The 26,953-nt window shown below is 43.4% G+C and overlaps 1 protein-coding gene across 2 annotated transcripts in view; it reads left to right on the top strand.

Moving 5' to 3' along the window:
- The window catches only part of PTPN1 (protein tyrosine phosphatase non-receptor type 1), a 61,768-nt gene that overhangs the window by 25,946 nt on the left and 8,869 nt on the right, over positions 1 to 26,953 (top strand). The window contains exons 2-5 of one of the 2 annotated variants that reach the window (XM_019726094.2): positions 13,955 to 14,045; positions 16,890 to 16,990; positions 19,935 to 20,033; positions 25,566 to 25,703. In XM_019726094.2, the coding sequence (XP_019581653.1) occupies positions 13,955 to 14,045; positions 16,890 to 16,990; positions 19,935 to 20,033; positions 25,566 to 25,703 (429 nt within the window). The remainder of the gene's footprint in view (positions 1 to 13,954; positions 14,046 to 16,889; positions 16,991 to 19,934; positions 20,034 to 25,565; positions 25,704 to 26,953) is intronic. The other variant, XM_074317887.1, reaches the window with a different exon arrangement.

Raw genomic sequence — 26,953 nt, 5'->3', positions numbered from 1 at the left:
CCACGGCAGAAAATGGCACTGCCTGCAGGAGAAGTAGGGAGAAGAGGCACAGTCTTCCAAGAAATGTTTATAGCACACCCAGCCGTTCCCTGGGTATCACAGCAGGAAATTACTCATTTCTGGAAACTCATCCATGAGCTTTCTATTGAGGTCAAAGACAGAGCAGAGTTCTCAAAGTTAGCTGGGTCGTTGGTACTTTCTTATGCAGTTAGCCATTGTTTTGTTTCCCACTGTTATCCTCATGCTGTGTCTGTTTTCATAATCCTAAACTCACAGGTCTCGCTTGAGTTCTTTCTGACCTTTTAGCACACTCCTCACTCTGTCCTTATTGCGGACCCTCTGTCTGCAGGAATTGGGCTGCACTAGTGAACAAGCCTGGCCTGATGAGCGTCTGCTCCTTTGAGCGGGGGTGGGGGGCTCATCTTTCAGCTCTTCTGGAAAACCTGTCCTGCCCTGGTAAGCAGAAGCAAGAAGTTTAGAAAGTGCTGTGTGTGCCCTGTATACCCAGGAGTCGAGGCGCACAGACAGAGGCTGCAGGCCACTGTGGGATGGTGTGGGCCCAATCTCTCCTTTCCCATGTCCAGTGTGATGGCAAGGGCTTGGGGAAGGACACCAGCAGCAGGCTTCTGAGTGGCCGCGATGGAGAACAGTGGCCCTTCTCCTCTGCAGCCCTCACTGCCCAGCTTTCCTTTCACGCAATGGTGCCGGAGCAGACTGGCCAAAACAGCTTGGACATAGCTGTATGGTTTATTTTCTCCCATTGATGCCAACCAAAGTTGGCAAGGAGAGGCAGACCACTGGTCAGCAGTGCCAGGAAGATCTCTTTTCTCTGCACAGATGTGGTGCTGCGCAGTTACCCCTGAGGTGACTGTTCTCGTTTTTCCCAGCTGACCTTGATGCCTTGGCCTGCTTCCTGTAGAGTAGTCGAGCTTTCCTCTTTGATCAGTGCTTTCTGCTCAGCAGTGTTGTCATCTTCCACTAGTAAGTGAGCACTCACTGAGGACGGGCCGTGAGGACCCGCCCTGCTGCACTTGGCACAACTTGAAATGCAAGGACAAAAACTGGCAGCAAGTACAATGATGTATTGTGATCTTGATTCTGAAGGTCATCCTCAAAACTTGACTTTGGCATCTTATGTCAGAGTTCGCTTTAAAGAACACCGTGTATCCCCCCGAAAATAAGACCCAGCCGGACCATCAGCTCTAATGCGTCTTTTGGAGCAAAAAGTAATATAAGTCCCGGTATGTTATATTATATATTATATTATATTAAAGACCCAGTCTTATAGTAAAATAAGACTGGGTCTTATATTAATTTTTGCTCCAAAACATGCATTAGAACTGATGGTCCGGCTGGGTCTTATTTTCGGGGAAACACGGTATATTTGGGTGGTAAAACCAGTTAACTTTTACAAGAATTTTACAGTCTGGACTTTTAACTGTCCTGTCCTCTAATGAACATATCTCATTGACATTTTATACTGGTTAGTATGAGTAATCTTGTGAAGATTGCTTTTCCGTACTGTAGGAAAATGAACATCTGAATAGTGACTTTTTTTTCTCGAGTTTATGTAGTGCTGTCACATGAAAATGTCATTAGATTTAGCATTTCTAAAATTCTTTATTTATCCTGATAATTGAAAAATGTTTGCTCCATTTGGTTCTAGGGATTTATTCTCCTCTAGTCCAACTTAGATGTCATTCTGTGAGCTTGGGAGGAAGAGCGGCTGGCTAATTGTAATATCTTTAAAGGATATTACCTCTGCAAAACCTTCGGTTATTATGTAATGATAATGACCCCTGGTCTGTATGTAGCAGTATGTATATGGATTTTGGTTCCTATATAGTTTTGTGGCGTTGAGACATTGAGCAAATCCTCTTGAGGAAGGATTTGGCATCCGTCAGCCTTCAAAAGCTTCTAGAAATTGATCATATGTTATTAGCAAAGGTTTACTGCCTCCTTCCATTGTACAGAAAATGGATTTGTATGCATTCAGCTCGAAGAAGGCAGATGACCAAAAAAGCATGTAGCTGTTTGTTGCCCAAGGCTTGTGACTGGATGAGAGGAAGGGATAGAATCTTGAAAAAAGGTCCTATCTCACTGAGTATGTCGAAGCGGTGGGGAGATGTACTCATGTAATTTGATGAGATTCTGCTTCTTTATGCTGGGTATTATTTGAAGTAACTGCTCTTAACGCTGCTTTTTAATTAAATATACTTAAAATTTGTTTGAACTGAAGTTAGAAAATTGGAAGTCAGGTGACATGGAGAAAACTGTGTTTTGTTTTTGTTTTGTTTTGATTTTAGCACACCTGCTTATGAACACAGTGAACAGAAATAATTTAATGTTTGAAATTTTTTCTTGTGTTTCACTATGAGTTTATACAGATAAAAATATATACCAGATAAAAATGGGGTGGCGGGAATTTGTACTAGTCATCCTGCCCTTTCTTTCCTTACAGAAGAACAAAGTAACAGTATTCATTTTAACTACAGAAATACTTTTGTAGGTTCTTTTAATTCTCTGTATTTTAATCCCTTGTGTCCCTCTTGATCTTCAATTTGCTGAATAGTTGCCTGCATCATCTTAAAAAAAAAAAAAACACCAACTCTAGCTAATTGTAATGGTTCAGCTGGCTCTGAAAATAGTGATTTGTTCATTCTGAAATTCCAATTATCAGCTGCAGCTGCATTTTGTTACTATTTGAATTTAGGGAGAGGGAGGAGGTGCTGTCTGTAATACACAATTTGAGCTACTTTAATATGCAAACACAAGGAGTGCACTGAGTGGAGGGCACTGCTAAGCTGACTCAACCAGAAGAAATACCTATTCTTAGCATGCTTGAGACTTACAGGCAATGTAATGGGCATAGTGGGAAAACGTAGGGGGGGAAAGAAAACAACCTCCAGATGGATTAAGATTAAATGTTTAAAAAACCAAGTGAGGAAGAATACTGAGGAAAAAAGACTTTCTACTGTTAGAAGGAATAAAGGAAATTGCAGAGGAAAATGTCAATAGTTTGAATACATAAATATTTAAAACTACTTTTTAAACTTTTTATTACACAGGTGTGTGTATTCACTGTAGAAAAAAATTGGAAAACAAAGAAAGTAAAAATCACTCATAAGCCTGCAAACGGACAGTAGTAGCTCCATTGTTCCAATATTGACAGTTCTATGATCATCCTTCCTCTCTTAAATTTCATTTCCCACACATAAAAATGTTTTAACGTACAAACAAATTGGAAAGGTGGTTTCCAGCATAGACAAAGAACTGATGGCTTTACAATATGTAAAGAGCTTATATGAGGAAGAAAAACACTAATATTGTCAAAGATTGGTAGGCACAGAAGAGAAAGAGACAAATCCTATTATGTGTGCGCTGTCTGGCAGACGTGGCGTGCCTGCTAAAGTTTAGGCCTCTTGACTGAAGTTGTGTTAACTGTGCACAGAAACAGCTGTTAGAGGGACTGATATGTCATATTGGCATCTGCATGTTTTATTCCAACATTATTTTTGAAGTTGAGATGGGCACATATTTCTTAAACCAGATACCCCAAAAAAGCTTAATAAATTGAACTACATATTGAAATTAAGAACGTCTCTTCATTAAAAGACACCATTAATATTAGGTTGTCTGCAGAAGTAGCCCCAAATTCCTCCCGCCCCTGTCTGCATGGCTCTCTGAGTGTGACTTTCCTCAAGAGGTAAAGAATCACTTTTAAATTCATCCTTGGCTGTGTGACTTGCTTTGGCCAATAGTGTGGGTGCCATGACACAAGCAAAGACATGCAAAAGTATTTGCATACTGGGCCTTGCCCTCTCTTGCTGCTTTGGAGACTTCTGCAGTCTCCACTGTGTGAACACGCCCAGGCGAGCCTATTGGATAATGAGCACCATCTGGCCTGATTACTGCCATCACCCTTGTCAACAGCCAGCCAAGTATCAGGTGAGTGAGTGAGGCGATGGGGCTGTCAGCCGACCACAGATGCGTATTCGAGCCCAGCTAACGTCACACGGAACAGAGACAAGCCTTCCCAGCTAAGCCTAGCCCAAATAGCCCATCTCTAGAATCATCAACATGGTGGTGCTTATAAGCCACTACGTTTTGGGGTGGTTTGCTACACAGCAAAAGCCAACTGATACAGAGAAAGAGATTTACAGTGTATATGACCACCAAAACCTTGTGCCAGAATAAATAAGGAACACTATGTACCATTAAGAAAAAGACAGACCACCCAATAGAAAAAAGTGGACAAAGGCTATGTATGTGATTCCAACTATATGACGTTTCTGGGAAAGGCAAAACTCTACAGACTAGCAAGATCAGTGGTGGTTGCCCCGGGGTTTGCAGGGGAGAGGAAGAGAGACAAATAGAGCACAGAAGGATTTAGGACAGTGGAAGTATTCTGTGGATACATGTCATTTAGGCATTTGTCAAAACCCATAGAATTTACACCAAGAGTGAACCTCCAAAACACTTAAGGGCTCCCATGGCCTGTACCAGTGGCATCTTACAGTGTTGCCACTTGTCCAGATGTCTTGTGAGCAGGTCTCATATGCCATGAGTTAACGATTTGTTCAGCGCTAATGTTATGAATAAATTAAAGTAACTAAATTAGAGCAGCAGGAAAGTCATTTCCACAATGTTACTTGTACTTGCTGCATTCAGATATGCTTCCTTGAGCAGGAATTTCAAGTAACTGAGAATCGCATGACTTCATAGTGGAGAAAATAGAAAACCAGAGACCATGGACTCACATGCGTTTTTGAATCTTGTAACCTCATGATAAGACGGGCATATCTTGGCATGGTAAATAGGAAGCATCCACTAAACTGATGATTGTAGTTTTTGTCAGTAAGTCCTCTCTCAGCAAATTGGCCCATAGATATTTTTTTCCTCAAGCCCTAAAGTTTTTAAGACCTTTGCTGTTTATATAGCAGCATTTTAAATTAGCTTCTGTCAGTTGAGTTGCATTTCATTCATGGGTTAGGGTCTAAAAAAAAAAAGATGAGAAACAAGAAACCCGCGTGTAGACTAGGTGATCTTTAATTTGCCCATGATGGATGGTGCATGCAGTTTTAGGGGTGCAGCCTGGTACCATTGGTCTTAGGCACATTGCAGTGCTAGAATCCTTCGTGTAATCCGCAGGACGGAGCAGAGAGGAAGATGCAGGCACAGGCACTGACTGGGGCTTTGAACTTGTTCTGCCTTTCCAAGAGCGTTCAGATCCGTGGTGGTGGGGAGGGGTTGTGGATGAGGTGGCCATTTGTCCAGGGGCTTGAATTCATCTGTTTTACTGTTCATCCTCTATGACCTTGATGAATAGTCATGGATGTATTTGTGAGAGTTACAGGTGACGGCACCTAGCTGAGAGCCTAGCATCCATTTATCTGGCTGTCCCCCCACCCCGCGCCCCAAGGTAAGCTCCATGATGGCAGGACTTGTGCGTTTCCCATTCATCTTCATATCCTCAGGGCCTGCCATGTCGTCAGTGCTCAATACGTATTTGGATGAATTGAAGGGACTCACACATTGAATCTAAACCCTGCTTCCATAACCCTTATACACAGAGTTCTTTGGAAAGCCTTGTGGAAGAGCTTGGTCGGGCTCCTGCTGCTTCTCTTCCCCACATTGCCTTTGTTTTTTGCCTCACTGAAGTATTTTGCCTCGTAATACTTTTAGGCATTGGTCCTGTCCTCCTCCTTCATCCCTTATCCCTCAAATGGTGTACAGAAAAGTACAGGACATCCAGAAAGTAGAAAACTCGTTTGGTTGATAATAATAATGCAAAAATCTTTCCTTTGGTTACAGTAACAGAATCTTGTTCTGCTGTTGGCATATTAAAGAAATTCTTAACCAGAGCTGGTTTCATTATAACATTCTGTTTTCCTCCCATTCACACTCTAAATTATGCACAGAAGTGTACCGGTTTTATAAGTATGGTTCTCAGTCATTTCAGGGTAGGAATATCATGCGGGTTCCGAAGGTCCCTCCCTGTGACTGCTGAGCTTAGGGCAATTAACCAGGGAGGGAGGAAGCTGTGGTTGGCAGTCGGATTCCCTGTAAAGGAAGGTGTAAGCCTCCCACTTTCAGAGGTTTGCCAGGTACTTGTGTCCTTAGTCACCTGGACCACTGTCTTCCCGCAAAGTGCCAGAGCCCCATGGCCTGAAGTACTTAAATTGTCCTTATGGAAAGCAGAAGGTAAACAAAACAGAAGTGAAAGTAGATTCAATTTTCGAGACTGTTCTCTTACAGGAATAGTTTTGTGGTTCTCAGCATTTAAAAAGATACTGGTTCCAATATGTTTTATTGACATCAGTTACTGTAAGTCTGATTCATTTTCTGCCTATTGATTTCTGCCCAAGGTGAAATTCATGACATTTAACAGAAAAATGATTTTAAAAAAGAAAGGTACTGTTAAGGACTATAAAAATACGGTTTCAAGTCAGTGATACTTGAAAAAGCAATGTTTAGACCTCTTTGTTGACAATTCAGTAGAGCCCAGTAGCTTCCATAAAGTAGCTGCATAACCATAGAGTTGTTAAAAATGAGTAAATGACAATGGTAAAGCTCTATTAAACTGCCAAAAGAGACTGTAATTTATTTTGAAGATTCATTATCCTTACTGTCTGCAGCTTTACCCTTACTCTCATGAATCCAGGCACTGACTGATTTTTAAGGTGTGTGCTGGGGTCTCTGCCCTCTGTTCCTTCATGTTTCCTTTTTCTCCATGTTGCATTCCTCTGCAGGAGCTTTCAGTCACTCATCTTTTGTGGTCAGTGTAGAGTTCACCCTCTCCATTGAGGTTTTATTTTTATTTTTTTATTCATCAATTTCATTTCCAAGATCTTTCATTTGTTCTTTCTTATTTGCTTATGCTGGTTTCATTTCTCCCTGTTTTTGTTCAAAACATCTTTTTTATATGTGATTCCTTTAGTTATCCCTGATTTTAAATATACTTAGGTATCTTTAAAGTGCCTAACGGGCTATACAATAAATTTCATGTGGAGTGGATTTATTTTTTTAGCTGATTTGTTGGGTGTTGTTTTTTTTTCAGAACGAGTTATCTTACGGTTTTTTTTGGTCCCATCCATGCTTGCAGATCATTTTGAGTGGGAGGCCTTTTGTTTTCTTTTGTTCTTGTTCTGTTTTTGAGCCTAGCTGTGCCTTTGTGCTTTCCTCTATACTTAATGGACCATTGCTTTGTGTTTAGAGAGGGTGTACATGGAAGCGTGAAATCAGTCCCACGGTCTCCACCAGATGTTCCCCTTGCCAACTTCCTGAAGGGTATTTCATACCTCCCATTCCTGCCCTCAGCCTCTCGTTTGTGGGGAATCTGTAAAGCAATTAGATTATGCTTTTTTCCATGTCATTTTCCAAATGTACATAATTGTGCTGTTAGTGATTTGTAACTCCATTATTTTTTTAACCTTGCCCCAGACCAGTGTACAAGATGACCCAACACTTCCTCAAGCTCTGGCGGGGGTGATTATTGTATATCCTGCTGCCTTTCAGAAGCTGACTAATTTTGTTCCTTCCTCCCTCCTCTCTCTGTCTCTTTCAGCTACCACATAAGATTCTTAGGTGCTTGGTTTACTGTTTAGCATCTTTTTAAGTTCGGTATATAATCATTTAAAAATTTAAACAAAAACAAGCTTGTTTTATTGGTTAAATGTTAAGTTTTTCTTCTTTATTATGTAATCATTGTAGTTCATCTTAAAAGTTAACAATATTGAGTATATGATTTCTTACATATTGATTATATAAATGTATAAATATAATACAAATATTTTCCTGAGGTTTTTATAGTAAATTATATTGTTCTAGTAACATCCATAAATAAGATACAGCATTGCCTTCAACTTGAAAGACATATAACCTCTGACTTTGAGGATTTGTATATTCCTCAGAGAACACTTGGTTATACAGAAATTTCATGCTCTCTTTATAATGAGATTTATGATTAACAAAATTTGTTCAACACACAGTATTTTGAAGATTTGGTTTCTAAATATTTAGACCAGCCACAGACACACACCCGTTTCTATATATATCTCCCTATTCGGTGGCAACTACTGCAGGAGTTCCAGGAAATGCACACCCTGTGTGTTCACTTACTGCATTTTAAATTATTGTCTTCACTGTACTTCTGCATTTCCCTTCAGTCTAGCTCACTCGGTCCATTTCTGAGAGCGAGTAACTTCCATAAAGTACTAGGTAACAGCTCGAACAATCAAATTAGGCGTCCATTTGTAAAGTGGGGGGTGGGGACAGCATAGGAGATGTTGAAGGTGGTAAGGGATTCACCGCCCCAGGCCTTGCAAATAAACGGTATCACTGGAGTTCTTTCTTCCTCGAGACTTTTAAAACATATCACTGTCAGAACTACTAAAATATAACCCTTTCTTCTTTGAATCCATGTTGTAGTAACTGTTTTGGTGCTGTCTTGTCAGGAGGCTGTATGACCCAATTGCAAAGCAAAATAATATAGTTATTATTATTGCAATAACTCTAAGTTTGTAACAAGTAAGTGTAACAAGAAAATAGGATTGGATCAGATATTTTGCTTAAACATATTCCCTTTCAGGGACATTTCTATTCCATAAAATGAAGCATATTGGTATAAAATTAAGGACTCCAAGCTTTGGGAGCCATTCAGTCAACAAAATTAGGCTGAGTGCCTACTCTGGGCGTGGGCCTCAGCTAGGAGGGGCTAGAGAGGTGAGAGTCCTGGCCATTCTTATCAGACTCCAGCTGTTAAAGGGATGAGGCATGCTGTCTCTACCTGTCACAGGTCAAATAGTTTGAAAATGAACAGTGCATTTTATCACAGAACCAATAAAAAGACATTCACGCAATTGTGAGACTAAAAAGCGTGTTCAAATCAAAATTGCTACATTCAACTTAATGAAGTGCTTATTGTAAACATGAAAATATTTCTGCAAGGCTGGACTGGCTTTTGTGCCTCTGTGTTTTCAAGAAAAACAGAAGTCTCAAATCACAAATTGTCAGCTTTTCACCCAACTTTGGCTTTTTGCCTAATTGGATTTGGGAGGTATTTGAATAATGGATAATGAGCTTTCCTGAATAAGTACAGAAATTGAATCACTCTGGGCATTAATTCATTCTGTTTCCAGAGCTTTATAAGTATGATCTGCCCATGTATTCATTGGGAAATCATCTGTTACCATGTTAAATTACTGCCGTGGCATTCCTGAAACACTGAGGTACGCTTTGAATGATTCTAGAAATACTCAGTGTTTTCATTTAGGGCATATTTCTGGGAACCTGTTTCATGGCAAGTTTATTATTTCCTTTTTGGCTTGGCTCCTAAATTTACCCACCGTTCATCTTCTCATCATTTGCTTTATTTTAAGGCCTTCATTTTATTTTATTTTCTCTTTGTGGGAATTATATATACTTAGTGGATTATTTAAACCTAGATCAGCATAATAAAAGGTCTTCTAGGGATATTTTACTCTTGGCATGGAAGTCCCCTCACACTTGTTCATTAGTGAGTAATCTGCTTTTTCTCTAGCTGTTGGAAAGTTAGCCTACCTTTCATGCAGTTTTTGAATACAGAAAGCTTGTAATTCTGTATAGTTTTATCGTTCAGTAGTCTGCTCAGTTTCTAAACAACTATTGGCAATTATCTTTAATGTTAAAGGTACTTGATCATGCCTCAATTTTAAGACTATAATTCTGGCATTTTATTTTATGAAATGAAATATAAATACTTGTATTCAGAGCATACATGTATTTCCCATATGCCATTCTAAAGTAGAGAAGCATTTAAATGGGTATATTTTATTGTTTGTAAATTACACCTCAAAGTTGGTTAGAGAAACTTACTGAACTATACACTTCAGATCCATGCATTTTACTCTATGAGTAAGTACATCTTAATTTGAAAATCTATTTTTAAAAAACTATTATTTAAATACCTCTTATTTTTCCCTTTATTAAATGACATATCCAAGTTTCGCGCTCTCTCTTTACTACCAAAAAAGTATATATTAATAATCTTGTCTGAATAAAGTCAATTGCACACTACAGTTGCTATTTTGGCCCTTATTAACTCAGAGTATTTAGTGATTTATCGATATTATTTCTTCCACCTTTATCCAGCCACGCCATCTGGACTGACCTGATTGTTTCACCCCACAGGGCAGAATTGGTACCTATTGCTAAATGCTTCCACATAACTATATAGAACAACAAATTTAAGACTTAGATTTTTATTCTTTAAAGTTATTTTTCTGTGCTCTGGAGCATTTCCATGGAAGCTTAACCTTATCCATAAATGATTGTGTGTGTGTGTGTGTGTGTGTGTGTGTGTGTGTGTGTGTGTTACTTCTGGATTCGCTTGTTTAATCTCAGGTAGGTTTCTAATCTATTATCATGCTTTTAAATTATTGGTTTATCTTTAGTGTGAGGCAAAAACTCCTCCCTGCCACTTTGCAGTGTTTTAAATAAGTAGAACAGCAGAATGTGGGCATTCTTTCTTAACCCAAGTGGAATATGCACATGGCTTAAGAAGTTAAATAGTACCATAATAGGTTTATAATAAAATTCAGTTATTGGCATGCCCACACCGCAGACCATTCCTCCAGTGTTTTCTTCTCACAATGACCGTTTTCAACTCTCAGAGCTACGATTCTAGCTTGTGTATATACCCATATTTCTAAGGAACATGCTGATCCTTTGATTCATTCATTTAGACCTTTACTAAGCTAAATTTCATTTCCTTAAACAGCCGTCTTCTGCTTTTCCTCCCTTTTGCTTCCCCTCCCATTTTTCCTATAGATAGAAGTGCCTTGCTTTTTTCATTTGCATAGTTTTCTTTTTACCTATTGCTAGTTCTTCCCATACCTTCTAGTAGCCTCTCAGAGCAATTTCCACAAAGTCACTCAGCACTATCCGATAGAAATACAATGCAGCCGTCATATCTCATTTTACACTTCCTAGTAGCCACAGCGAAAAGGGTTAAAAGAACCAGACGAAATTGATAGTGTAGTTTACTTAACCCAATATGTTCAACATGTTATTTTAGCAAATAATATTTAAAATATTTGAGGTATTTTAGTTTCTTTTTTTAGTACTAAGTCATTAGCATCCAATGTATATTTTTACACTTTACACAACATCTCTTTACAGACTGGTCAGGTCTCTAGTGTTTCAGCAACCACGACTAGTAGCTGCTGTATTGCACGGAGCGATTTCAGGTGATTTGTTGGTTTCAGGTTTCGGTTTTTTCCTTGCAGACATCGCTACTGGAGACCACCCCTCTCCCCTCTGGGTGGGCTGGTCGCTAGGCCTGGCACGCAGAGCTGTCATCTTAGCACTTCCTTTGCTTTTCTCTCAATTGGATTTCCTATTCCTGGATGTCAGGTCTTCTTGCACTTTCTCTGGTTCTTTCGGTCACAGTTGGTACGCAGACAGAGGCATGTTGTTGACACATCTGTCTCTTGAATCATTCTGCTCTGTTCCGGCCTGCTTGCCTCCTAGGTCTGTACAGAGTTGTCATCCTGGGAGCTCCTCCTGCTTTCACAGTTTTTGTGGAAATTCCCTTTGCCTTTGCTCATGTGTCACATTTTTTTTCCCCTTGTATGTTTTTCTCTTTCTTGGTTTATTTCTTAAGAACCCTCAAGGAGAATACATGCTGCAGTGGATTGCTGAGAAAAGGGAGCATGTTTTTGAGACCTTGCATATCCGGAAATGTTTTTATTGTCCCTTCTCACTTGGTGATTACTAGGCTGGGTGTAGAATTCTAGGTTGAAAATCCTTTTTCTGCAGAATTTTGAAGCCATCGCCCCATTGCCGTCTAGCTTTCAGTGTTCTGGCAAAGTCAGAAGCCATTCTGATCACCTTGTCCTTTGAAAGTCATCTATTTTTTCTTCTTGGGAACCTATAGAATTTTCTCTTTGCAGGATTCTGGAATTGCAAATTAGTGTGCTTAGTATGGTCTGTTTTTATCATGATGAGCACTTGAAGGGTCTGGAAGATTTCCTTGAACTATTTTTGATGTTTTCTTTGCTTGTATTTTGTTTTGCCTAATTTTCTATTGTGGTTGTTTTGGGGTGGGTTTTTTTGTGTGTGTGTTTTTGGCTTTACTTTCTGGGGGGATTTCTTCTACCTTTATCTTCTGCCTCTTCAATTAAGCTTATCATTTCTGCTGTCTTATTTCTAAGTTCCAGGTGACATTTTTGTTTATTTTACGTAACATCCTGTTCTTAATTCATGGTTACAGTATCTTATCTTCCTGAATATGTTAATATACATTTTTAAAGCTTTCTTTTTTTCTGCAGTTTATTTCCTCCATTTTTCTCCTTTTTTTTTTTGGTCTTATAAATCCGTTTGTAACCAGTGGTTGTCTGCAGGTGGAAGACCAGGAACTTACAAGGCAGACTGAGAGCTCTGCGCAGGTGTAAAAGGCTTGTCACTGCTGATCTGGGCTGCTCTAGGTGGCTTGTCAGTTGCACATCCTGATGATAACATCTTTAGGTCTTTCCTCTTGTCTGCTCACATCATCTAGAGAACACGCTGCCTCCTGATTTATGTTTTCCAGAAAATCTCCAGGTTTCTGCTGAGGCTGAGGTGGCAGTCACGCAGCAGCAGGAAAGAGGGTAGTGGGGGGGTGGGGGTGGAGATCCAGGTCCTCTCAGACAGCTCCACGCCATCCCCTGCAGCGAATCCCACCCCCTCATCCCCCCACCTCCGACTTCCAGAGAGGCAGCGCTGCCTGAGCCTTCCAAGGATTCTGTGGTGGAAATCAGGGTAGTTAGCAATACTAATCAGTATGATTCCAGCTTCCAAAGTTTGGTTGTTGTTGTCTTCTCTCCTGTTCTCCCCTTGTGCAGTTTGGCTTTTTTTTTTTTTTTTATGGTAGTAAAATATACATAAAATAGTTACCATTGTAAGCATTTCTCAGTGTACAGTTTGGTGTCATTAAGTGCATTCATATTATTGTGTGGGTTTGTCTTTTAATAATCAACAAATTAAAAAGGAAGTAATTTTTATGTGATTATAGTGGGATTTTAGGGGGCAAATTAGATACATATGATCAGTCGACAGGAGGCGTAATTCAGGTTTCTGTTACTCCCGGCACCTCCGCTTTCTGACAGTTTAGTGTAATGGGATTTTTTATCGTCTCCTAAGAAAGCAGTTGGATAGTTTATTAGCGTAAAAGTGCGTTTTATCTGTTCTTACTGTAGTTATATAACAGGTTACAGATGGAACTCCCGGGCGTGACATTCCGGGCTCTCCAAGATCTGGCCTACGCACCTGTGTGCGCCAGCCATCTGTCATCCCTCCCCACCAGCCCACTCCTGTCACTTGCATAAGATGTGAACTCCAGGGCGGATGGATGGCTCAGTTGGTTAGAGCGCGAGCTCTCATTAACAAGGTTGCCGGTTCGATTCCTGCATGGGATGGTGGGCTGCGCCCCCTGCAACTAAAGATTGAAAATGGCAACTGGACTTGGAGCTGAGCTGCGCCCTCCACAACTAGATTGAAGGACAATGACTTGGAGCTGATGGGCCCTGGAGTAACACACTGTTCCCCAATATTCCCCAATAAAAATTAAAAAGCAGAAACAAAAACGTGAGCTGCAGCCCCCATGCCTTTGCTGTGCTGGGTGTTCCGGGGTGTTCCTCACTGGAATACCACACCCCAGCTGTCTCCCTGGCCTCTTCCGCATAGTCCAGTTCCCAGCCCCACACCACTTCCTCCTGCCCCAGGCATAGGGTTGTTGCTCTTCTGTTTTTCTCTCATGACCTTGGACATGCCTCTGAATTATCACCTTGAGTTTCCCACACTGCCTGGCTCTCTTTGATGTGTTTCTGCAGTGGGTCTTCCTATGCCTGGCACGTAGCCCATGTTTGGTTAAATGTCCAGATGAATTCCTGATACCAGAGATTTCAAAAGACAACTCTTGATCCTTTTTTTGTAGGATATCCGACACGAAGCCAGTGACTTCCCATGTAGAGTGGCCAAGCTTCCCAAGAACAAAAACCGAAACAGGTACAGAGATGTCAGTCCCTGTAAGTATTCATATCGCCATTACTGGTCTCACTGGTCTCCCTGCTTCCATTGCGTGGGCTCTTCCTCAGCTGCAGGGCCTCTCAGTCAAGACTCCTGTGGCCCCAGGGTTTGGTAATAAATCAGTAGCAATAGCGATTTATGACTTGATTGTTTCCTATTATAAAGGCACTAGAGACTTATAGTAATGGTTCATTTTTCTACCATTGTAGAAGGGGTAAGGTTTCAGTTTCTGGAAAATTCAGCTAAGTTCAAAGCACTTTTTTTAGCTTTGACAATTTTTCTGATGAATCATTTTCCTACCAGCTGAAGCAGAGTGTAGCAGGCATAATACAACCTTTTCTGGATGACTCAGCAGCGGTATTATTAGACCCCAAGCATTATATTGAACTGTAATGATGCCCTGCGCGGGCATTGAGGGGTGGGAGCTGTTCACCTCCTCCTGAAGACACCGGTCAGCGTGCTTGTGGAGTTCTGCCCACCCCACACCCTGCCGCCATCATCACATTTCTAGCTCTTTCCTGCCTTTAGCTCGCAATGTGCCTGCTGGCCTCTGGCAACCTCCTCTGCCTTTTGAGTACTTGGCTGTCAACCTACTGATATCTTGAAAGTAAATAAGTCAACGTGTTAGAATGTCTGTGAAGCAAGAAACGCTGGAACTGAGTAAAGCACGTGAACTTTGCCGTCTCCTCAAGGCCACAGAAGCCTTTTGACGCAACCTGCAGGGTTCTTAGACCTTGTCAGTCAGTGAGGGTTGGGTTATAGCTGCCGACCTCTCCTATGGCAGTGTTCTCTGCCAGGGACGTAGATTCTGTGGGGCATCCCTCAAGCAGCCACTTCCTGCCTCCCGCCTAAAGCACACTGCGCCATGGCTGTGGCTGGGGGCTGTCGGTGCTCTCTGCAGGAGAGTCGGCAGTGCCCGGCTTCCTGGGAGAGGAGTCAAACTGGTCCTGGGTTGGGACAGAGCAGCCTGCCACTGACAGCTGTGTGGCTTTGGGCAAGTTGTTCTCTGACCTTCAATAAAACAGGAGTCACACTGATCTCGTCGAATTGTGTAAGATGAAGTAAAATAGCAGTAGACACTTAGCCCAGTGTCTCTCTCATAAATGTCGGTGGTGGCGGAGATGGTCGTTAACTTCAGACGCATACCCGGAATATCTGACATACAATTCTACGTTGTCAAGCGACACGTGATTGTGCCCCCATACCTGACACTCTGAGTTAGCATGTCTAGGCTGTGGCACCTCGGAGGTTTTATTTTTTATAAGAGCCTCTCCTTGGGTGATTTGCTGTGAGATCTGGCCAGCTGCCTTGAGCTTCAAAGAGCAATCACTGTTCACATTTTTCACCAGTGCCAGGAGTTACCCTTGGTCTCTAGCTTTTGCTTGCTTTGAATGAGGTACTAATGTTGTCTTCAACATTCCTTTTCTACATCTTTGCTCAGTTTTTTGTTTTCTATGGTTTTATGAACCAGTTTTAGAGGGGAAAAAAGCATTTAAAATATTTTTCCAGGGAAACATTCCCAAACTTGTCGCCCTTAATCTCACGCCTTATATTTTTCTTTTCTCCCCTACCTCCACTTTCCAGTAGAAAAAAGTAATTTGCTTTTTAGGTTATAGGAGTAATGGGAGAATGATGCAAGGTAGATGGGGATCTTGTTATCCATTTGGCAAGTGAAAACCCAATGCTCCAAGGAGGAATTGTTTCCCCAAGGTCACCCAGTGAGTTTGAACCCGCTCACATAACCCACCGATGCCAGTCACGTAACTTTTTTGAGCTCTTTTATCTCTGTGACCCATTTAAATATTACCCAAGTATTTCAATTTGTATGAACCTTCCACAATGAGAAACCATATTCCAAACAGTAGCTAATTTTCAAAAATATCTCTTTGGAATCCTTTAGAACAAAAAGCCCCAAATCTCTTATCCCCATTAACCTCTCCTTTCCCACTGGACTGGAGGAGAAGATACTGTTTATGGGTCGTCATCAGAGTTCACCATCCCTTGTGTTGTACCAAAAATAAAAACATTCACCTGCTCTTATTAGTTGCACTAGCAGGATAAGGAAAGTGGCCGTCAGGGAACCATTGCTTTTGTGACAAAGTCATGGTAAAGGAAAACAAAGTGGCCATGCTTTTTCAGTAACCTGGGCGGAACTTCCAAAGGAGGGTTTATTTTTAAAAACTATTCTGAAAGTTATATTTTATATACTTTCAGTGTTTTGGATTCAAAGCTTATTTTTTCCAGTTAAAGTCTCTTTTCAATGTCTTTGATCATGACAGGTTGTGACTTTGAAAGATTTAGAATCATTTGAATATGTTATACTTGAACTTTTTAAAAAACCTTGTGCAAAGAAATTCAAGGTGTGACTTTTCACACTGTTGTATACTTAGTTAGGTCATTTAATCTTCAGACATTTAGACGTAGGTTAAATTGAGGTGTGCTCATAAATCTTACCCTATAAAAGTATATATTAGGCATCAAAGGACAGATCTCTTGACACCCCCTCTCCCGCAGCCTACCAAGTTAAGTTGTGAGGGCAGTAAAAAGTGTCATAGGAAGATATGACCTAAGAACAGATTTCCCAAATAGGACGGAATCATGTTTTAGTGTAGTTTATCTCTGTTGCTATTTAGCGTTAAGTTTCAAACACTTCAAAAATCTTTCTGAAAGTACTAGTCATCCCCATATTAATGAGTAATCTCAGTTACAAAAGCAGAGCGTCAGCCAGTTGGAACGCCCTCAATGCCACCAACTCCCCTTCTTTGCTTTCCCTATGGGGTACACTGCCTGTGGAGACACTTGGTCCTCCAGAATTAACCTCTGAGTTCTGGTTTGCCTTTCAGTTGACCACAGTCGGATTAAACTACATCAAGAAGATAATGACTATATCAATGCTAGTTTGATAAAAATGGAAGAAGCCCAAAGAAGTTACATTCTTACCCAGGTAAACCCAGGATTGTCTGAAATTTTTTCTAATGGTTTTTGCCTTACTTGATGACAATTGAAGCGTTTACGAGTGTTGTTACCTACACCTCAAATAAAATCTGCCACATCCTTTAGAAGGTCAGGCTTTAAATAACCCATAAAAGCAAGGTAGGGGAAAATCCTCCTTCAGAGATTCCGTTGGGTTGTAACACTGATCTTTTCTGGGAAGTACAGTATTGCTAGGTTATGAAAAACAGCATTAAAATGGCAGCATTGCCTATGGTCTGTTGACAGAGGCAGCAGAGCCGTAGCTAGAGAAGGGCCTGTGCTTCTATTGATTCCCTAAGTGTTTGCCTCAGAGCACTGGGTGCGTCTCTAGGAAATCTGGGAGGGTTAGCAGTAGACCAGGAGCCTTTGTCTAGATACCCACTCAGAATTCCTTGGCATGGTCCTCATTCTTCAGGAAAAAAATCGTTAGATTACGTGAACAAGTGTGCAGAATCACTTAAAATTCCCATTGGTTTTGGCATCTTTATGGAAAAAAATCATAAAAGTGGTTTAATAATTGACCTTCTTGTGAAACACTTACTGGTATATGACCCAAAACAATGGGTATCTGGGAATGGGGATAAAGAAATTTCTTTTTGGTTAATTTTCTCAAATAATAATCTGTTACCCATAAGTGGTCTAATCAGTCTAAGTTCCTCTCTTTTTTTAATTCATAATTTTTGTTTTCTCATTCCATATCACTTTGTCCATCTTATGTATGGCTTTTGGTTATAGGGTGATTTTGAACATAATTCTGCCTAATATTTGGCAATGAAAATGATGGTGAAGCCACAAAGTGCTAGGAACAAAAGCTGCTGTGGGTCAGGAAGCTAGATGAGGGCATGTTCGCCGCGGTCCCTCTTCCTGCCCCTTTTCATTCTGGCCCAGTTCCTCTCTGTCCATGACCAAAACCAACCCAAGATGCCTCCCAGCCAGTGTGTGGGCCGTCAGCCACGCAATGTTCGCTTCTGGGGGTGCTGCTGAGGAAGTTGTAGGTGTATGAGTAGGGGGCAGGCCTTTACCAGGCTCTCAGCTCATGGTCCCCCCGGCACGTCTGGGGTGGTTGGAGAGGCTGGGGCCGGTGACGAGGAGGGAGGTCCCTGGTGGTGGCAAGCTGGTGGGAAGAGGCGGAGGCCAAAGTGGCTTCGTGGGAACTTCTCTTTTTAGAAGGCAAGTCTTACTTCCTGATTTCAGCCATTCAACTTCGGTGTGGGGTCAGGAAGCCCAAAGCAAAGACTGATAGGGTGTATAAAGTCAAATATAGCATTAGGAAATCACCATGGAAACTTTTGCACCCATGCCCTAGCAATTACTTGGCACATCTGAAGTTCTGTCTGTTTTGTCAGGTGGTACCATGGATAGATATGCAGCTGCTGACATGGTCTCCCTTTGCCCTGGGATTTACAAAAGGGATTAAAGCAGCCTAACCCCAAAGCTGCACCCCTGGATAGTATAACTGAAACGTTTTCCAAGCCACGGAGCCAAGAAAACCCTACCCATTTTTCATTTTCATTCATTATGCAAATAATATACATCTATAGTCTAATTATTTTTTTTAAAAAAAACAACCCAGAGATATAGAAGTATAGAAAATAATGTCCGAAGTGCCCACCTTCACCTCCTTCATGAAGGATTGGCTGAGTTTGGTGTGTATCCTTTCAGACCTTACGTGATTTTGAATCCCTCAGACCCATTCCAAACGGGGGTGATGTTGGGTAGGGAAGGCGACAGGCTAGCAACTGATGAGAGCCACAGAGGCTGCAACTGTGGAAGACGCAGTGATACCCCGGGTCCTCATGCCCAGCTCGGAGGACGAGAGGCCCAGCTGCCCAGCGAGGAGGCCATGTGATGCCTGCCTTCCCAGAGCCATTTTTCTGTTGCCTGGGGGAAAGTTTGACGTGTAACCCCTGTTTGCGTCTTACAGCACGTATGTGGAGTGCGGACTTTTGGTTCAGGCAGCAGGATCGAGATGAGTTCAGGGAAGACGTAGAGGGCACTGAGGGTTTGCGTGGGCAAGGAACGTGGCAACACTCAAAACGTGTAAAGAATAAGGAACATTTGGATGAAAATGGGTGAGAATGGAAACCATTCTGGTGAGGTGACAGGTGATGTCCCTGCCAGGGCATACTAAGAATTGAGACAAACTCGAGGCCTTCGTACCCTTGTGTGCAGTAAACACCTGTGCTCATTGCCAGGTCAGCGAGAGTGAGATGGGCCAGCTGCTTGGTAGTCACCACCCCATCCCCAGCGACACATTGGGCCGCTTCACTGACCATTTTGTGTCCACATTTCTTACGTTCCTTGGTCAGGTTTACCATTAATAGTAATAATAATAGCTGACATTTTATTGGTTGTTTACTGTGTTCCAGGTACTGTGGGAAGGCCTTTATATGTGCGAACATAGTTCATTTTGAAAACCCTGTGAGTGGGTGCTGTGATTAGTCAAGTGAGATAAGTGGAGAAACGGGCGTGGGAGAGGTGAAATGACTTGTCCAAGGTCACACAGATAAATGATTGGAGCTGGGACTTGAACCGCCAGAAGCCTCCCTGGTGATCACTTGCCCATGCTGCCTGTCGCCTGCACCCGGCAGTTTTGTCCAATATTCCACCCCCCTTAGTGACGGATCCTTTTGGAGCCAGCCCCTCAGCCACCCAGGCCAAACCAGAAACAGAATCAGCATTTGCGCTCCGTTGGTCATCCCTGAACCAGCCCTGAGATGCGGCACTGACCTTTCACCATATGTTAGGAAATAGGACTGTGGTCACTGAGCACTGGGCACGGAGGGTTGGGTCCCTGTCCCACCCTCTGCCACCGCCCTGCTTCAGAGCACTGACATCTGCTAACTGCCAAGATGAGCTCGCATTGGAAAGGTTTATGTGTAAATGCCATGCGCTTTGTGGCTTGTGTTTTGCAGGGCCCTTTGCCGAACACGTGTGGTCACTTTTGGGAGATGGTGTGGGAGCAGAAGAGCAGGGGCGTGGTCATGCTCAACAGAGTGATGGAGAAAGGGTCGGTAAGTCGTGCCTCCGCCTGCTCCCGGGGCGCTGTCCGCGCGTCAGTCCACAGAGTTTACTGTCTTTCCATTGCTTTTATAGTTCTCTCACAGAGTGTCTTTTGTTTAAAAAAAAGTTAAAGAAGCACTACATAAATACATGTTTATTGTAAACAAGTCAGATACATAAGTGCATTAAAAGGAGGGAAAAATAAAATTGCCCTTGGCCTGTCAGCCCCACCCGTGAGCCTCTGGGTTTGGTGTGTGTGCTCAGCTTCGCCCTGACCTGTGGTTCCTGCACGGCTGCCATTGCATCAGGAGCTGTGTGTGTGGGCCTAGTGTTCTTTGGAAAAGCCAGTGTCTGCTGTGCCTTCCTCATCCCGGCTTTTCTGGCTGTGGGAGCCACTGCGGGCTGGTTTTGCCTGTGGCTCCTGGCCATTCTCTTCAGTGTGGATGTTGTGTGCTTGCGCATTTACTGTAGGATTTGTGTCATCCTTCCATCCAAGTTCTGTGCAACTCTTCAAACAGCCCTTGGGGTTGTATGTGGACCTGAGGTGTTTGTTCAGGTCGTCACCCTGTGTGTGCCTGTCCCTTTAGCCACACCTCTACCCCCCGCCTTTCAATTTGCTCCCCTCTGTCTGTTCTGACCTTGCATCTCAAATGATCTTTCTAAAGCCAGCCTCAACACACCTTTTCCCAGTGGAAAGTCCTCCCGGGGCTCTGCACTGCCTCCCAATGGGGCTGGCAGTGTGGCTGCGGGTTGGGCCCTACTTATCCTGGACCCTTCTCCCACCTCTGACTCCATACTCCAGTCAGAACAGACCTTTTTTCTTGCCATCTTGCCATGTTCTCTGAGCTAAGGGTCTGAATCACAGTATGTACCCTCACCCCACTTCCAGAGGTCCTCAGATTGCTTCCCTCTGGGCAGCCACGGCGTGAGCTATCCCTTCCCACACGGCTCGCTTTGCCGGATGGCCTGTCAAAGGCCTGTCTCCCATGAAGGCTGCACGTGTGCCCGGCACAAGTGTGGCATTCAACAGAGCGAATAGATGCCACATCCCCACTACCCGGGCCCTTCCCTCTTCCTCCGACACCGCCGGCACCTGCGGGGCTCTCCAGCCTCAGAGGTGAGGCCCTGGGGGAAGGTGAGCTGAGGATTAGAGACCAGCGGGAACGTGTGCCCAGGCCTGGCCAGGGGCTGGCACTGTGCTCTCGGGGCTCGGCTGGTCACTGCTCTCACAGCTGTCCTGGCCGCCTGGTTGCCAGAAGAACATGAGGGCTCCGGAGAAGCCACCCCTCCAAAGAAAGCACAGTGGTGGCCCTAAAGGGTAAAAATAAACTGCAAAGAAGTAACACATCGGAGGAAACTTGAGCAGTGAAAACAGGAGGCATTCACCACAAAGCCTCTTCGCTCCCGCCACTAAAGACACAGGCTCAATTACTCACAGCAGATAATTCTCTACCACAGCACATGTTTAAAATCATATATTTTTGCCTCTATCCCCTTTTCTTAAAGGAACATACTTCTTTGCTCAGTAATAATAAAGAGCTTACCTGAGTGTTCAATTGATGAAATAAGGTTGCTTAGAAAAAAATGTTCTCGTTGAAAGTGGTTTTTAATTTTTTTCTGCTTCAGTGGCTTGATTAATAAAATGTGAAGTTGCAAATGTGAAGCCAACCCCCACCTGTCACCACTCTTGTCAGTAATTTTGAATAAAGAAACAAAACATGAGGTTCCCACAGTACACATTCTGCAAGGAAAAAAAGGGGAGACCTGCGAGGGTGTGCCCCACGAGTCAGCATTCAGGATCTCAGCCCGGCACTGCTGGCATTTGGGCCGGCCATTCTCTGGGGCTGTCCTGTGCATTGGAGGATGTGTAGCAGCTTCCTGGCCTCCACCCTCCAGAGAGCTGTGGCACTCTCGCCCCCAGTTGTGGCCACCAAAAATGTCTCTCTGGTGTCCCCATGGAGGCAGAATTGTCCTCTGTTGAAAACCACTGTTCTAGATGGTGTTACGGGTTGGAGTTTTAAAATCAAGACTTCTTTATTCAAAAATCGTCAGATATGGTAGCATTTGCTTTTTATTTGTTTGTTGCTAAAAGTTCAAGTAAAACCTCTGTTGTTTGCACAAGGTTTGCTTTGGCTGCTGTTGTCATAGTACAAGGAGTGTTGTAGTTACATGTTCGTCACCAGGCCTTGCTCTTGGTGGTCTCCCACCCAAGGCTGACCATCAGTGGACCATAGATCCACTGAAACAGTCTTTTCTCTTGGATTGCTGTTGGCCATAAAAACACATGGCTGGTTGGTTTCACTGCACTTGACCGTGATAGCGTGACAGTAAGTAGTCCCTATTTTCCTTTGTAACTGTTCTTTTCACTCAGGGTCATTTGGGCATGAAAATTGGCATGAAAAGCCACATATGGTTTGACATTTTCAATTCAACATCAATATCATCACCCTTTTAAAGGCTGACTGGGAAAAATTATAAGAAGTTACAGCATTTTATGTGCTCAGCTAATCTAATTATAAACTATCCACACAGCCCCTGGTAAAAACCAGCTTACAGAGCGTTTCCATTTACTGCGTATTTGTTTTCTGGTTTCCTTCCTTCACCAAATAGTGTAGGATGTTCCCCTCTTATTTTTGGCAAATTGCCTATTACCCTTTTGGGACCCCATGCTTCCTAAAAAACAGTTGTGCAGAAAATGATTGTGTGTTAGGCTGTGGTCCTCCAAACAGCCGAAGTTCCCATTGGTTTTGGTTTCCATGTTGACTTGAGGCGTGTCTGTGTGGAATGCATTATGCATGTTAGTAGGGTTAGGACTGTCGTGTAGGCAGGGGAAACACACAGGGCGAGTTTAACTGCTACTCCCAAAGTGTCGTCCGGGTCTCTCTCCTGAAATCTCTACTAAAGATGCTATTTGATTTCAGCCACTTCTGTGCTTGAGACTCTGGATTTTTGTATCAGAGGTACCTGAGGCCTCATCCATCTCTCTCGTACTCTGCTTAGTTTTGTGTTCATCATTCTTTGGGACAGCAAATCGTCCGTCCCAGGGTCACTTCAGATGACTTTCACACATTGTTCCTAAGATTGCCAAGGACTCGCTCATATCCACCTTCATGGCAGTAACAGCAGCTGTGACACTGCCACGTTGCTGTTTGGTGCCCGTCCAAGACGTGCCCCGATATGAATCCTGGTGAAGGACTGCTTTCTAATGAAATACATCTCCTGTCCAGGTCAATTTGTATCAATTTAATAGGATAAGAGGAAGCAGTGATCTTGTGCTTATTTTTTTTGTTTCGTTTTCTTTTGTGTGTTTAAAACAAAATTGTCTACAGGAAATGACAGAGCAGAGCATGGCATGTTACTGGCGATGCCTAAGATTTCTCTAAAATAAACATCAGTTGATTGACGCTTAGCGTTGCCAGAGTTCCCGTTGTAGCGTTCCAAAGTCTTGGTCTTTACCCAGATTACAGAGATTTACCAGGCTTTATATTCAGTTTTGAAAGTGAGTGCTTGCTGTGTGGAGGTGGGATTGAAAAGACTCGCCTTCGCTGCCCATGAGACATAAAAACATGGGCCTCTTCTTGGGTGGCATCTGGCCACTCTGCATCTCTGCTTCTTTGCCCCACTCTCTCTGCTTGCCCTGTTGAGTGCCCACCCCAGCACACCTGTTTTTGAACCTACCTGGCAGTCTCTTTGTTTCTGGGGTCTTAAGGAGTTATACAGGTCTGATCATTTGAAGTGTGGGAATAAATGCATCCTTTAAAGGTCTTCAAAAGTCTTGCTTCCAGCTGCCCCACTCATTTGGCTAAGCGGGGGATCTGCCATGTCATTCATGCTTCTGTGTCCTGAGTGGCAGAATTGCCGCCAGGCTGACAGATTGGCCCCATTCCAGGGGGTGGTCTTTCGCAGCTCATCATCAATGTGGAGGGTGACGTGGGTGACACTGGCTCACACGTTCACACAGGCCTGGGTCCAGGCTCTTTAGAAAGCCCATTAGCCTTCTGTTTGGGGACCATGAAGTTTGATGCTGTGTTGCCATCACTTCCTGGTGTTCCTTGATTTGTTGCTGTCTCTGTTTTTGTTTTGTTTCTTGGGCAGTGTGCAGCTTCAGTAGAGCAGGACCAGTGGGCACCTGTGCTCTCTTCACCCTCCTCAGGAGCCTCTTGGCTCCTCAGTGCCCAGGTGATGCACAGGTTCCTGCACCTGCTCCCGGAGTCGCTGTGGTCAGGCCTCCACTGGCCCCATTTCCCGCTGCTCCTCTGACATGGGCTTCACTGCCTGGGAAATCCTAGTCGTCCTTCCAGACACGCCTTTGTCAGACGCTGCTTCTTCCATCAAGCCTTCTCTGATCTCTTCTGTAACCCCGGCTGGCCTGAAACATTGACCTCTTCTGAATTCCCAAGGCACAGCCATAGCGTTTCCCCCTCAGCAGTTCCCTCAGGCCACCTTGTCACTGCTGGGCATAAACAATCTCTCCTGACAGACAGGCTGGCCCTGCAGGGACTCCCTGCACCTCCTGTGGCATTTCAGACACAGCCATCCTTGGCCTCAGAGGAGGTGTAGAGTGGGCGAATGCATTTGCAATTACAAGTGTCTTGAATTTGTATTATTTCCCAAAGAGCTGTTCACACACACTGATGTTTCATTTGATGGAAGTTATAACATTGAGCTTCCCTCTGCCTCGGCGCACCACACGGTCAGTCCTCTGGCTCACAGACCTTGCAGCTTAGCCCCCATCCACCCATCCACCTGCTGCGTTGGTCCATCAGTCATCAGCAAGTAGAAATTGTAAGTAACTGGCGCGGAAACTTAGCTCAAGTAAAGTAGGCCACAAAATTTGAGTCAAATTCTTTTCCTTAAACTCTAAACGAAACCAAATCTTTGAGCGTGTGCTTGCTTTAAAGGTAACGTTACACTTAAATCAAGACCATCAAGTAGTTTCTGAAATTATGAAACTAGAACATGAAATGTGTTTTTCTGAACTGAGTAAAACCAGAATGAAAAGGTGGGATGAGACAGTGGGTGACCCGAGGCCTTGGAGGAGCCCCTCTGCCAGCCTTCTCCAAATAGTTTTCGTTTGATGGCAGCCCTTCAGCCTTTCAGAGTGTTTCACATGGAGTCTCTTCTAGTTGTATCTTCAATTAGCCCATATGTTCCCCAGGGTCAGGAGTCTACATTATGCCAACAGCACTGCTCAGGTGCTTGCCAATCTTTAAAATGGCTGCATAAAGCTACCTGTGAGAGACTAACCCTTTTGTGCAGTCTGGCTTCGCCTCGTAAATGACAGGGAAAGGATCAGGCCCTGAAACACCTCATTGTGTGGATGACCAGGGGGCTGCTGGGTTTGGAAGTCTGCGCCCTGTGTGCACAACTAGTCCTCCCCCTCCACCCCCCCAGGAGGTAAGCAGGTTATGCTGATGGGACTTCCAAGGTCAGAAAACCCCAGGGCTTTGGGTATCATAAAGCTTGTAGAAGATACCCCAAACCTTCAGTCATTAGAAAATGGTCAGTTGCTCACAATAATTCAGTGTTATTTTCTCCCCTAGTTAAAATGTGCACAGTACTGGCCACAAGAAGAAGAAAAAGAAATGATCTTTGAAGATACAAATTTGAAATTAACATTGATCTCTGAAGATATTAAGTCATATTATACAGTACGACAACTAGAATTGGAAAACCTTACAGTAAGTATGGCACACACTTAAGTACTCAGATGGTTAATGGTTGAGGTGTCTTTTCTCTTGAGTGACATTACCTAACGCCCACTTTTCTCTGAACAAGGTGAGGTTTTGGCACTATGGTGAGCAGAGCTTACCTGCTTACTTACCAGGTGACAAGGGTACCTGGGGAGCGGGAGGAGGATCTTAGGTACCTCCTTCGCCACAGAGCGCTCGCGCTCTCTCTCTCTCTCTCTCTCTCTCTCTCTCTCTCTCTCTTTCTTTCTCTCTGTCTCTCTGTCTGTCTCTCTGTCTGTCTGTCTCTCTCTGTCTCTGTCTCGCTGTCTCTCTCTCTCTCTCTCTCTCTCTCTCTCTCTCTCTCTCTCTCTGTCTGTCTCTCTGTGTGTCTCTCTCTCAGCACTGGAGACATGCGCCCTGCTGTAGCCATGCACTGAGACTCTAAGGGAGTGATTTATGGAGGGGTTAGATGGAGGATTTTCAGGAATAATGTTGGCAGTAGGTTGGAATGTGCCTGGAGGATTATGTAGTAGACTTTTTTCCATGCTTTTTAGCATCTGCAAGCCTGACATACTAAGAATGACTTCTGGTAAACTTTTGAGAATATTTCTCCTGCTTTTTGAGGGAAACGGAATTCGGACTGAGCAGAAGAGGGTGCTATCTGGGGGGCAGAGCAAATAGCAACGCTTGGAGGCCTTGACTTTGGGATCTGTTTGCTTGAACAGACTTTGTTTTTAAAAAGTCTTCCTCAGACATGCGTACCTGCTCAAGTGCAGGTCTAGAATGAATCCCTTGAGAAAAAGGTAGGCAAGTGTGAGGGAGGGCACAGACAGGAGATAACCCACACCTTCAGGATTAAAAGAAAGAACTTATTTGTGGCATGTTTTCTGCTTACTCGGTTTTCAAAATATACACAAACTAGAAGAGGTATTTCTCTTTTAAACCATTAAAGTATTGGGAAACCATTTTCTAGAGAGGAAAGGATGAAATAGCTGAGTATGGTTCTATAAATTATCCTAATGTCATATGCAGATTTCTCCCAGTCCTGCAGAAAGATACCAGTGTACGTAACAGCGGGTGCAGGGTCGAATGTGTATGTTCTCTTCTGATGTTAGGTCATTGGTGTGTATTGAAGGTCCTTCCACACATTTTCATCACACTCGGGTTAGAGAAGGTTGTCATAACTAAGCTGTAAGCTCTGGGAGGACAAGGGTGCCATCGCTACTTCATCGTGCCTGGCCTGGTCCCTGGCACACGAT

Source organism: Rhinolophus sinicus, linkage group LG13, assembly GCF_036562045.2.
Source record: "Rhinolophus sinicus isolate RSC01 linkage group LG13, ASM3656204v1, whole genome shotgun sequence".
NCBI lineage: Eukaryota > Metazoa > Chordata > Mammalia > Chiroptera > Rhinolophidae > Rhinolophus > Rhinolophus sinicus.
This window is presented reverse-complemented; position numbering and strand designations above follow the sequence as displayed.